Source organism: Silurus aristotelis, assembly GCF_946808225.1.
Source record: "Silurus aristotelis genome assembly, chromosome: 15".
In the NCBI taxonomy this organism is placed as follows: domain Eukaryota; kingdom Metazoa; phylum Chordata; class Actinopteri; order Siluriformes; family Siluridae; genus Silurus; species Silurus aristotelis.
This window is the reverse complement of record NC_139588.1, coordinates 10,149,516-10,163,060: the sequence shown is the minus strand read 5'-3', so window position 1 is coordinate 10,163,060 and position 13,545 is coordinate 10,149,516. Positions and strand designations below refer to the sequence as shown.

The window sequence follows — 13,545 nt, the reverse complement described above, 5'->3', positions numbered from 1 at the left end:
ATCTTTTCTTTGTGCTTTTTTTTATATCTATTTTAAAAATGTATACTCTATATACTCGACTTTGTGTCCCAAGAGTCTCCATACATAAGGGAAATGAACACTAAAGCATAAATTAACCTTATTTTCAGAAAATCCTCCACGAAACTGTATTTTTTTTAAATAAAATGTGTCAGTATGCATGCAAAGGACTGGTGATCTTTGTGTTTTATGTGTTCCTTATATACAATGGTGTTCCTCGTCAAGGTTCTTAAAGACATTTCTGGTTCAAGTGTTACTATTGGGACAATATAAATGGCACTCCATGTATATTTCCATATTCCATCACACCTGTATTCAAGAAACAAGATACTAGTATTTATTGTCATATATATACATGACCAGTCTGTTGCACTATACAATGAAATTCTTACTCTGTGATCCTTCATGGAGCCTATGACATAGTAAGGACATAAGGAAAACTAGAGAGAGAAAAAAAGAACAATGACAAAAGTTACAAATGTAGAAAGTTATGATGCAAATGCAAGAAAGAAGTGTGTGTGTGTGTGTGTGTGTGTGTGTGTGTGTGTGTGTGTGTGTGTGTGTGTGTGTGTGTGTGTGTGTGTGTGTGTGTGTGTGTGTGTGGTCTGTTGAACAGTACTTTTTACTCATATTGAACGTAGGCCAAACAAGACAAAGTATTTAAGCAATCTTTTAAACAGGTGATAGATTTTTATCATGCCCAAACTAAACTTAATTCTTGGAGAGGTTTTCCATGCGATCTACGATGCCTGTGGTGCCTTTTCTGATCAGGGAAGAATCACACAGCACACAGATTGGCGCATATGTTCTTCTTCAGTTTAATGCAGATAACAGATAAGTTTATATACACAATGGAAAAAACCTAACCTAAAGCTGTGTCCTGTTAGGTAAGAAAACATAATAGCCGGAGAAGTGTGAGCCCAGATAAAGACTTCCTGTATACCTTACTCACATCGTAAAGATCCTATAGACACTGACCAGACTGTTAAATGCCGCAAATGTAAATGGATGTTTTTAGAAAACTAGTGTGAGAACCATCTTAACACGAACAATGGCCACTTTCAATTATTTATGATTTAGCATCTCACACCATGACACAGGATGTTTTTTCTTGGAACAGGATCGGTGATTTAAACTGCAAATGAAAAGACAAAACAAAAAAACAACCGATTTAATTTCATTTTCATCCCTACATGCATATAATCCTTCATCACTAACACTCCAATCGAGAACTTTATGGCCTGCCTTACCATCATCATCATCAAACAAGGCAACATACAAAGTACGATCCCAACAATCAACATACAATATAACAATCAATCCTAAAACAAAGTAGTGTTCAACACTCGTAAATAAATTCTTAATCTTCTCAAAATAACTTTAAATAACTAAATAGCGTTTTTTCCACGTTCTCCAAGACATCATGAGGATAATGCTTCTCAGTGCTTGTTCAATATGTCTATAAACAGTATTATCAGGTATATACATAACAGTTTTCTCTCTCTGAATGATGTGTTTAAAGAGAATAAGGAACATTCGGAGTGTAATTACAACTATGCACATATAGTTATAGAATTTAGACCTAGAGCAGGTATCAGGGTGAGCTAAACAAAACAGTCAAGTGAGTTACAACAGATCTTCACCCCAGAGGTGGCCCCCTTTTTACTATAAAGAAAGTATCTTTCCATGGGCTTTCAACTGTTTCAGCCCAGACTACTTACTTAGGTAGGCTTCTTAGGCCATTAGACCAATTAGTGCACAGATCAAGGGGGTGCTGTTTTGATCCTGCTTGCGTGTATCCACTGGGGCTGATAATAAGTCAGAACTCCAGTCCTGGTTACAGCTAGAACAGTTGATGGACCCAGATACTTCGGCTCACAGACCTTGGTAGGCTTTAGACTTTGTATCAGGACCTGCTAATTAGGCACAAAAAGGTGTGTTGGCTTATCTGTGGGCAGAGGAAGAGTTAGTGAGACACCAGCACTGATAGAATTCAATTTTTTGACCATAGCAGAAACTTAGTCATCCACCATCACTTCCAGGTTACCTAAGGAAGAAACGCCAGTGCGTCCCCTGACCCATGGGGTCAGGAAAGGCTTATACATTAAACTTTCAAAAGATTCGTTTTTGTTGAAGATGGGGTCGTTCTCATTTCTGTAAGTACTACAGGGAGAACAACAGTCCAATTCTGGCCTGTCTGGCCTAATGCAGGCTTTAGTAACACGTTCCTTAATGGTTCTGTTTGTTCTCTCTACCACTTCAGCTGACTGTGAATTGCTAAGCTTTTAGTCAAAAGTTGTGTTACTTTAGAAGCAAAAGGTGTGCCGTTGTCAATCACACTAGGAATACCAAACCTAGAGATGATCTCTTTCATTAATATTTTTACAACTGTTTTAGCGTTGTCTGTCACGCATGCAAATGCCTCTGGCCACTTACTGAATCTGTCACCTATAACCAACAGGTATCTCAAATTTCCTACAAGTGGCATATGTGTGAAATCTATCTGTAGAAAGGTGGCTTCAGGAAAAGTAAGCACAGTATGTTGTATGTTAGTTTTGGCACAAGTTAAACATGAATCCAAAACTAGCTTGCTTGTTTTAGCTACATCAGCAATACTGTATAATGAGTTTATAGCCTGTATGACTTTAGCTATGCTAATGTGTGACATCCCATGGTAATGCTTCACCAACACTATTAAAGCTAGTTTAGGCGGAGCAATTTTTCCATCTACATCTCTAATGATACCAGCAGAATCTGATTTACATTGTTTAGAAACCCAATACTTTATGTCCTCCTCAGTAGGCTGACTCTGAAGTGTTTTTAGGTCAATATCTGGTATATTGGAGATATGTGTCATCATCAAGATCTCAGGGTTTGTATGTATTATGTCCAAATTTACTGGTTGTTTTGCTACTTCCTTAGCTTCTTTATCCGCTAACGTGTTTCCATGAATTTCCTCTGAATCACCTGCGGCATGTCCTTTAACCTTAACTCTGGCCAATTTGGCAGGGAGTTGAACAGTATTTGATATCTTGCTGCAAAACTTACTCCATTACAAGTTATAAGTCTTAACAACTAAAATAAAATGTAGAGTATGTGATTTAAACAGTTCAAGTCACATACTCTACATTTTACTCAAGTCATACTGGAATTGGTTACTTATAACTTGTAATGAAGAAAGTTTTCCAGTAAGGTTTTATTAGATTTACACAAATAGGATTGTCAGAAAGTCTTTACAGCACAGGTTGTGGTGAAGTTGGTTCCAATTAGCTGCAGTCCAGACAGAATTACATGGTGTTGAAGTATGGAAAAGAAGCCATGTTGGTTCATTAGTGGGAACTGGTAGCTCAGTGGGTAAAGCATTGGTTTACCAATCAGCAGGTCCCTTCAAGGTTAGGGGTTCAAGCCCTGATGTCTCAGAAGTAAATTATTTATTTCTTTTTTTTAAATCTAATAGTTTGACGTCTTTGTGACATAAACTGTAAATCTATTTGTCAATTAAAGAGACCTGTTGAAAAGATTGCTTTATTTCTTTGTCTTTTTTAAAATACTTGTTTGGGGTTCAAGCCCTGACATCCAGAGGTGGAAAGTAACGAAGTACAAATACTTCGTTACTGTACTTAAGTAGAACTATTTATTTTTTAGACAACTTTTTACTTTTACTCATTACATTTTTACACAAATATCTGTACTTTCTACTTTTTGCATTTTCAAAACCGGCTCATTACTTTAGTTTTAATCCATTGATTTGGTGAAATGTCAATATTTCTTTTTATTTTCACTGCACGCCGATTTCAGCCCATCAACTGATTTTTCAATCCACTGGTGTATAATGTCCTGTCTCTCACTTACCACAGATGTAGACTAGTTTACGAAGCTAAGAATGAGCAGGCAGAAAGCAACAAGAAGTAAAGCAAATGGGAAAGGACAGAGGGAGTCAGTAATGTAAATATGACTGAGAACAGAAAAATTTCTGATCACCTGATCATCATCATCATCATCATCATCATCATCATCAACAACATCTTTTCTCTGCTTGTTCAGCCTGGACACATTTATTAAGTAACAAATTTTTTTTCGTTTTGTATTAATATATATATTAGACAGTCAAAATTCAAATTCTTTTAAACAGCAATAAATTTGATTAACGCGCTATCAATTCAGCACACATTTTTGTTTTTACCATTTAAAAAAATATATAAATACATAACTAAATAAAAAAGAGGCAAAATTAAAACCTTCAGCAAAACACACATTTATTCATGACGTCCCTTCTTTACTCAAATGTAAAATAAATAAATAAACTTCACCGGAAAATATTTTTAATCAGTAAACTTTTGTTTTATTTATGCGCCAAGTCTCAAATCAAACGCCAAATCCGCCATGATTCACACACTTAACCCTCTAGGTGGCATTTTGTGGGGTTTTCCATCATAATGGCGAAACAAACTTAAATTACTGTCTTTATTAATCATACAGATAAAAACAATACATTATTCAAATCTGTAAAATGTCTATTTTTATTTGTATACACTTATTATAACAAGCTTTTGTAAAAATAAAGTAAACAGACAGGGGGCGCTCTCTGCCATGTCATCTCTCTTCACAAACATCAATAAAACAACCTGAATCTCAGTGAATATTTGCCTCACAGACATAATAAATATATGTATAGAAAGCTCAAAATGTCTTTTACATAAACCAAAAATAGTCTCTGAATTATGTAATAAGTATAATTACATAAATCAGTATTATTTATACCACAAATCCCATAAAACCATACCATAAATCGGTATGATTATGATAAAAGCTTCTTGACTTGACTTGAAGAGGTGGTTTCTCCGGTATCACCTCATTAACTGTCCGTGTGGAAACATAGCAAAGGTTCCGTTTGGTGTCCTGATGATTTATTTTAAACCACCAATATTACTTTAAAACATTTATAAGAATTTTTTTTGTCTTCATGCTCAATGTTGCATCCATATTTCTACATGTCTATGTTGCTTAAAGTATTAAAAACAGGAAGTATTAATATATGGTACATTTAGAACAGATAGAAATGTGCGATTAAATATTTCATTTAATGGACAGCCCTAATATTAATAGGATGTGAGGTTCAGTTACCAACGTGACACTAAAACAGGTAGAAGTTATAACTACTTTTTACTTAAGTATGTCAGAGCCAAAACTTCCTTAATTTTACTTGAGTAAAAAAAGTATAATCAGTACTTCAACTTTTACCCGAGTATTTTAAAACATGAGTATTTGTACTTCTACTTAAGTAAAGGATGTGTGTACTTTTGCCACCTCTGACTATAAGTCATAAGTTGAACAAAAAACTGCATTTGATGAGCAGATTCTAGAGAAATAGAGTTTTCAATTTATTTCTATTCTAAATATTATGAAATCATAATTGAGGGGAACTATTTATTTTATTCGAGTTTTGTTTACAGTTCTTTTGTTTTTTCTGTATATTATACAGAATGTATACTGGTCGATGCTATTTTGTGTATCTGTCCTGTACTGATTTGCTTTGTCTGTTTGCATTCTTTGCAATAGGTTGCACAGGACAACTTAGTTTTAGTTCTTAGCTCTATGCTGTGTTATAATGCTTTATGTTGTTTTATGTAGCACTGGGGTCCTGGAGAAACGCTGTTTCATTTCACTGTACTGCGTCAGGTACGTATGGTTGAAATGACAATAAAAGCTTCCTAATTGACTTGACTTATTATAATACAGTTCGGTATCATGCATCTTTTACTTTCGGCCCTCAATCACGGCCTTTGGCCTTTCACGGGGGAAACGTTAAGCACCTCTGAAATAAAGAAACGCTGCTCACTGTTGACACAACGTGGCTAATCTGAGAAGTTGCCTCTACCAAGATGGCGGCGCTGTAGGTGCGCCCGGGTGCTTGAACTCCCATAATGCAGTGCGTTACCCCAAACGCGCATGCGATCTGAAATCCTTGGACCCCAAACGCTGGCTAGTGAAGTTGGTGCATGTTGTTGAGCTAACGTTAATATCAGTTTTTATCTAGTAAACAGAAAATGGCAGCTAGATACGACCGAGCTATAACTGTTTTCTCTCCGGATGGTCACCTGTTTCAAGTGGAATACGCACAAGAGGCAGTGAAGAAAGGTTCCACGGCGGTAAGGGTTTGATGAAGCGGGAGAAAAGGTTGCCTTATACACGCGGAATATAACTTTGCTTATTGTAGATATGTATATAGAAGTGTTCTGTTGCGACGCTGTCTAATAAATATTTAGCTTATATAAATGGTAAAATATTTACAGTAATGTTTACAATAATCAACACTAGCCACAAAGCTAGCTTGGCTAACGTTAGCGACATTGAATGAGAAGTCGGCTAATCATGACTTGCATGTTCTCGCTTATAGGCCAAGCTCCGAGTTGCAGAGTGAACCGATTCTTAAATTATAACGTCTATAAATAGGATAATCTCTTAAAATAAAATTTATAATGTTTAGCATCATTTAACGACTTTGCAGTTATTTATAGTAAAGACATTTTTTCTTGTTTAAAGAACAATGTAGAGTTGTAGGGGGCGCCTGTAGGCGGCGACAGAGAGACAGGTTTATCTTCGAGTATTCCTGACACTTCAGGAGCATCTCATCTGATCACTGCAGAGAAAGTGAAATATTCTTATACAGCATCTGTCATAAATTTCATATGCATGGTTTAAATTTATACATTAGTGCCTATAGGTTTATCCCCAACGAGCGATCCAGTGGTGACAGGGGAAAAACTCTGTTTTTGTATTAAAAAGAAACCTTGAGACGATCCAGAAACAGAAGGGAACCCATACTTATCTGGGTGACACTAAATGTCTGTTCATTATAGTTCCATCATTGTTGAGGTGTTATGTTCAGTGAACTGTTCACCGATAGGGCGCTTAAATGCAGAACTATTCATGCCAAATGCAGTCCTAAATAGCAGACTGTTTGTGTTAATTACAGACCAAATCCATCCCCATAGTTCTCGAGTTAATGAGTAACGTCTTGGATCTTAAGGCTTTTGATGTTAAACCGTCCTCAGCTGGTAGAGAACTCCAACCAGAGGTCTAGAGCATCAGGTCAGAAACAGGTGGATCTGGAATGTAGAAAAGGAACTGGGTTTATGTTCACTGGTACCCCGGAAGCATGTTTAACTTGAGGTAGAGGGAGAAATTAGAAGGGTGATGGGGAGAAGCCTTTATGATTTATTAAGTATCTGTATTGTTACATAAAAGTTAAAGACACTGTACAGGGTGTAAGTTGCTATGTCAAGTCAAAAGGTCTAGGGTTAACATGGTTGGCTGTGGCAAAAGAGAATAAAGTAATTGAATCATAATTAATAGTAATAAATTAATAATAAACTTTACATCATGCTGAATAATTTCCCTAGAACACACCTCCTGTTGTGTTTCATTCCAAACACTTGGTGGGCATTTTATCAGTGCCTACCATATTGGTACACTTTATAAAAGACTTATAAAACACACAAACACAGAAACCAGGTGGAACATCTGACCAGGCTTGATCAACATTTTTGTGAGCCTGTGAAGGCAATGACATATATTACTCTATATTCCAATAGAGCACGAACCTAGGTTTTGATCGAAGACAGAAAGATATTAGTGAAGTGAACAACTTGCATAAACTATTCAGTTGTATTTAAAATAAGATATTTTTTTTTTGGTTATTTATTGTTGTTTAGTAGGGGTTGCATAGACAGGGCAAAAAAAAAAACTATGTTTCTTCCCTAAACTGTAGCCACAAAATTGTAAGCACAAGATCATTGTAAGCTTTCCTTCACTGGAAGTAAAAGGCCTGAATCTGTTTCAGCATTACAGCACACCTGTGCACAAACTAAGCCTCCATTCAGCCACAGTTTGCCAAGAGCTTGAGTGTCCTGCACAGGGCAGGAGCTCCGAACAGCTTTAGGATGAAATGGAACACTGACTGAACCTCAGACCTTCTCCTCCAACATCAGTATCTGATTCACTAATGCTCTTGTGGCTGAATGAGCACAACTCTTCACAGCCATTCTTCAAATTCTGGTGAAAAGCTTAAACAGAGGAGGTTATTGTAACAACAAAGAAGGAATGAATTGTAGATGGGATGTTTAACAAGCACATATTGCTGCGATGGTCGTGTGTGTACAAATGTTTGACCATATATTGTATATAAGAGTAAGAACGGAATTCAAGAATGACCACAAGCTTGTAGGCTAAAATACACATGCCTTTAATCTCCCATGTCTCGTCTCTTCACGCTCAATCAAACTTTTAATTACATTTGCATTTCAGGGATTTTCAGTTAATCACTTCATCACACTGAAGGCCAACACCTGACATGATTGTGAATTGTTTTAGTGGCAGGTCTCACCTGTAGCAGATATAAGATCAACATTGAGATACGAGTGTACGCTGTACAGTGGCACTAATGAAACACAGGAGATCACGGTGCCACTCGGTCTGTTTCTATACTATTTCGTGCTCAAATGTGCAGCCAGTCTTGACTTTTTCCTTTATTTTTGTTTCCTCATGCAGGTTGGAATCCGGGGGGAAGACATTGTAGTTCTGGGTGTAGAAAAAAAGTCTGTTGCGAAGTTGCAAGAGGAGAGAACGGTGAGGAAGATCTGTGCCCTTGATGAGCATGTGTGTATGGCCTTTGCAGGTAAGCTTACATTGTTCCCCAGCACGACTCTATTAAACCGTGTACACCAGTGTGTGAAATCTGAGCTTGTGTTTGGTTATATCACACACTATATTTTCAGTTTTTTGTTAGAGTCTAAAGAAGCTGAACATTTTCTTTCGTTAACGACGCAAAGCTTGAGGTTGGAATGTAATATCTGAAAAGCAGACGTGCGTGTTTTGCTTTTGTTCAGGTCTCACGGCTGATGCAAGGATCGTCATTAACAGAGCAAGAGTGGAGTGCCAGAGTCACAGACTTACAGTAGAAGACCCTGTTACTGTAGAATACATCACGCGTTACATTGCTACACTTAAACAGGTACTGAGTCTTATATTCCGATCTAACAATGTTCACAAGAGTTCTACTTAATAAATGATTTTGGAAAGATATAATTGAGCTTTCTGTACAAACACCACAAGTATACCAGTGAAGTACCTTTACAATATGCATTTGAGTTCCACTAACTGAATGCAATCATTAATACTAGTTAATTATATAAATATTAGTAAATTATTATTGTGCCAGTCACTGTATAAAAAGAACTGTTTAGATACAGAAATTCTATCCAAAACAATCCAAGGTGTATGTTCATATCAAATATTTTGTGGACATGAAACCAGTCATTAAAACATTTTTCTTAAATGCACGACAAACAGCAATACTGTAATCGACCCGAATTACGGATAAGCGGGAGAAAATGAATGAATGAATGAATAGTAAATTATTATAGTCAGTAAAACAATATTATTGTTGTTTTTTTTACTAGCGTTACACTCAGAGCAATGGCCGTCGTCCATTTGGCATTTCCGCCCTGATTGTGGGTTTTGACTATGACGGGACTCCACGTCTATATCAGACCGACCCTTCAGGAACGTACCATGCATGGAAGGTAAGAGTCTCAATCACCTCAGTAGAGCACAGTGCCACAAATAGTAAATAAAAGAGGCATCAAAATGCACCATGTATCATTTTTCTACATAATTTTTAAAAGGGTTCAGATTTCTTTCTAGAAAAAAGGTTTACTGTAAATATAAGCCGCACCCACTGAATTTGACAAAGATTTTTATTTTGAACATAAATAAGCCGCACCTGTCTATAAGCCGCTGCCTTTATTGAAACTAATGAACTTTACACAGGCTTTAACGAAAGACAGTGTCTGTTACACGGCTTGTATCTAAACAGTAGCCGACCAAGAAAGTCACTGTTCACTGTCTTCCTCCTTCCTTTCACAACTATTTCTCTCGGAAGTTTATCTTTTGGCATCGTCGTGCGTTTAAAAATCACCATCGGTGAAGCTTTTCTCCCGATGCCGTGCAGCTCAGAACACGGGTGAAGTGCGTTTTTTTCATGCCCGGTTGTTTTCAGCGTGATGAATGATTTGCATTTCCTGTAGACAGTCCGAGTGAGTGGCAGGTCAAACATCAGAGGAACATCATCCATATTTATGATGTGCTGCGGCCCGATTCAGTGGGAGCGCATCTGATTTAATATAAAGAATTTCATTGGTTCACCGGAACCCGTTCTGCAATTTCATTGGTCTAATTTTATGGGTTTTTTTTCTTGAAGTTTGTGAAACCGAGAAAAACCCAGGAAAAATCCATAAATTACAGGGGTTCAAAAGTAGCTGCTTATAGTCTGGAAAATACGGTAGTTCTAATTTGCATCTTAAACATAAACATAAAGATTTTCATTTTACTTAATCGAACCTTTTTAGCTAAAACAGATTTATTTTAGGAAAATGTACCTTTTAATACAAATATTTGGGTAGAAATACATATTGCAGTTATTGGCACTGTTAAATGTATGAACAAAAGTGAAACATGTTCTTTATCATTTTATTATTTAAAATGTTTAAGAATATCATCTATAACTGTTTTACTGGTATGTTAATATGAAGTGTGAGGAGCTTCATAAATCAGAAATGTGATGACCACCTTAAATCAGACAAGAACTGGTTTTAACCGGTTTTAGGGACTGCTCATATCCTTGATTTGGACAGTGATTACATTTAAACAAAACCAGCCTCTCTGTAAGATGCAGATGCATTTTGCTGACACACATGCGTGCACACACAGTAAGGAGTTTAGAGCTCCAGTGTTTACGTTTGAAGCCTTTAATTTCTCCAATTTCCTATTTATTGCTCGGCAGGAAGACAATTGTACTTGATTCATGTGCAAACAAATTGTATTGTTTTGTATAATGAATTATTTTAAATGATTCTAAACTATATTAATATATTCGAGCTATTATTAGATATCAAGTTACTGAAATGTATGCAAACAGACAAATGTGGTTTCTTCAGCTAGATGATATTTATTCCTAGTGGAGATTCATCTCATTTAGTTTTTTCCACAATGCTAGCGCCATCCATGCTACTATCAACACAATCTACAGGCCATTACCATTTTATCGTGACGATAATTATTAAATCACTAGGCAAACGCAATTGGACGCAGTGCCAAAACCGTGCGGGAGTTTCTCGAGAAGAACTACACGGACGAAGCCATTGCCAGTGACAATGACTCTATCAAACTGGCAATTAAAGCTTTACTGGAGGTAATAAACAGATGCAGCAACATCAGCATGTTTTTCCAGACATCACATTTATTTGTGTTTAATGGCGTTTAAATGCTGTTCCTCAGGTTGTCCAGTCTGGTGGAAAGAATATTGAGCTGGCTGTGATCAGGAGGAACCAGCCTCTCAAGGTAATGCACTCTCAATGTCTTGTCTCTGATGCTACTTAAAACAATTAAATGGCTATTAAACATGACTTGTGTCATTTGTTGGCTACATTTCTACCTTTTTACTATTCACATTTAGCTGGTTTTGTCAAAGGTATATGGTTGAACATACACTATATGGCCAAAAGTATTGCTATTCATTTCCCAGCCCCAATCTGTTACCACAAAAGTTTTTTTTTTACTTAAATGCATGCTTTAAGATGTAGTTGCAGGGTTGAAAATGGCTTTATGTCAAAACTGAACACAGCTGTAAAATGCCTATTAGGCAGGCAGTTGTAGTAGGTAGCTTCTTCACCATTAGAATGTATTCTTGGTGTACATTAACATCATTCTGCTTTTCATAATCAACAGATCCTAGAGTCCAAAGAAATCGAGACACTGGTTGCAGAAATTGAGAAGGAGAAAGAAGAGGAAGCTGAGAAGAAAAAGCAGAAGAAGCCTTAATAGGTCATAGACACACTCAATCTAACTTCCATATGCCGTTATTGTTTTTTCTTTATTGGCACAAGCACTTGGTCAACAGTTTGTCTCACCCCAGCCTCATTTTTCATCCACTATTAGTTAATCGCACCATCGATACTTCTCAAAAACCCTTTGGAAGTGTTACATTAATAATAAATCCCTTTTGATTACAGTATTGCTGTTTGTCGTGCATTTAAGAAAAATGTTTTAATGACTGGTTTCATGTCCACAAAATATTTGATATGAACATACACCTTGGATTGTTTTGGATAGAATTTCTGTATCTAAACAGTTCTTTTTATACAGTGACTGGCATTTCTTTATTTTCCGTTAACTGCTCAGATACAGTGATGCTGTATCGTCAAATCACCATTACAGTTTAGGATTTTGTAAAGACCAACTCACCCAAATAAAGTATTGTGGTTTGTGTTCTCTAAGTCAGTGAATTCTATTTGAATTGTTTTATGTTAAAACCTGATGCCACAAACCCGCTGCTTGTTGCGGCATAATATCAAAAGTTGCTGCATAAGTATTCATAAACATATTATAAATGAGAGAAACTGACTGTCATCTTATGAGTGGGCTGGAAACCGAGCACATTCTCTTTCCTCCTGCCAACCAAGATGCAGATGACAAGGAACTAATTATTAATATTGAAGATATAATTAATAACGTGAGTGTTTAAAATATTTTTTTTGCCACCTGGGTGTTTATGCATTAGGCATGTTAAATACAAGGATGTCCAGTATGTAGACTAATTAAAATGAGTGATCATTATGGGTTGGGAATGTGTGTGTGCACGTGTGTGAGAGCGAGAAAACAGTGTAGAGGTTACTGTAGGGCAGTGGGAGCAGCTGTGTGGAAATGCATTCGTACAGCTCACTGAGACACACAGTGTGTAGATAGTACTGAAAGTGCTTAAGGCATACTGTTCATACCTCCCAGTGTGACAGTCCTGCTTATTAAAAGGTAATAGAATAAGCAGACTCATGGGTCTGCAGAATGCTATAAAAGGTGCTGCATTCAAGGTCAGACATAGCACTTGCTTTACTGTCCTCATAATAAAATAAGCTTTTGCATCAGTGTTCTAATACAAGATAGTACTATCCTGCTGTAGTCTTAATGCGTTGGTCTAATCCTCAGTAGCCAAGAGGCATTTAAAAGAAGCTAAAAACTGAATAGTTTTTAGAGTTTTATACAGTGTTGTTCAGCCGTAAGATTCGAGTTGATTTGTCCACACTGGTGTTTTGCCTGGATGCACTTCTTTTGGTCCTATGGCTATGTGTAGTTCCTTTTGGTCAGCCCGGGGGTCTAAAGTGACAGCCCCTTGTCTCAAACCCCTGAGGCTGCATCATCCCCTGATTGGTCAGTCTCTTTCCCTGCAGCAGTGCCCTACTCTGGTTGGACGATCCCAAATCCTGAGGCAGTATCGTGTTCTGCACGGGCTTGGTGTCGTAGGGGGATGCCCTCGAGCTTGTTCTAAAACTCAATTGCCAAACTCATTGACTAAATTGCATTAGAATAAAAAAGTAATTTAAGAATTTAATTGAAATAAAATAGTACAGCTGTGCAAGTAGAAATCCACAAATAATACTTTGGGAAACAAATGGAGGAGTTGTTTTAAGAAAT

General features: G+C 36.8%; 1 protein-coding gene across 1 annotated transcript; it reads left to right on the top strand.

Moving 5' to 3' along the window:
- The first annotated feature begins 5,949 nt into the window (after positions 1–5,949).
- psma8 (proteasome 20S subunit alpha 8) lies at positions 5,950–12,086 on the top strand. Its single transcript, XM_083562023.1, has 7 exons — positions 5,950–6,167; positions 8,569–8,695; positions 8,907–9,031; positions 9,480–9,602; positions 11,150–11,269; positions 11,356–11,418; positions 11,806–12,086. The coding sequence occupies exons 1-7, from the start codon at positions 6,066–6,068 to the stop codon at positions 11,896–11,898; spliced, it is 753 nt and encodes a 250-aa protein (XP_083418149.1). The 5' UTR covers positions 5,950–6,065; the 3' UTR covers positions 11,899–12,086.
- Positions 12,087–13,545: the final 1,459 nt, after the last annotated feature.

Bases quoted from the DNA above. Each gene is read 5' to 3' on its own strand.
- psma8 (XM_083562023.1), top strand. From the start codon at position 6,066: ATGGCAGCTAGATACGACCGAGCTATAACTGTTTTCTCTCCGGATGGT. The intron at 6,168-8,568 runs GTAAGGGTTTGA...TTCCTCATGCAG, and splicing joins TGAAGAAAGGTTCCACGGCG to GTTGGAATCCGGGGGGAAGA. The intron at 11,419-11,805 runs GTAATGCACTCT...CATAATCAACAG, and splicing joins GGAGGAACCAGCCTCTCAAG to ATCCTAGAGTCCAAAGAAAT.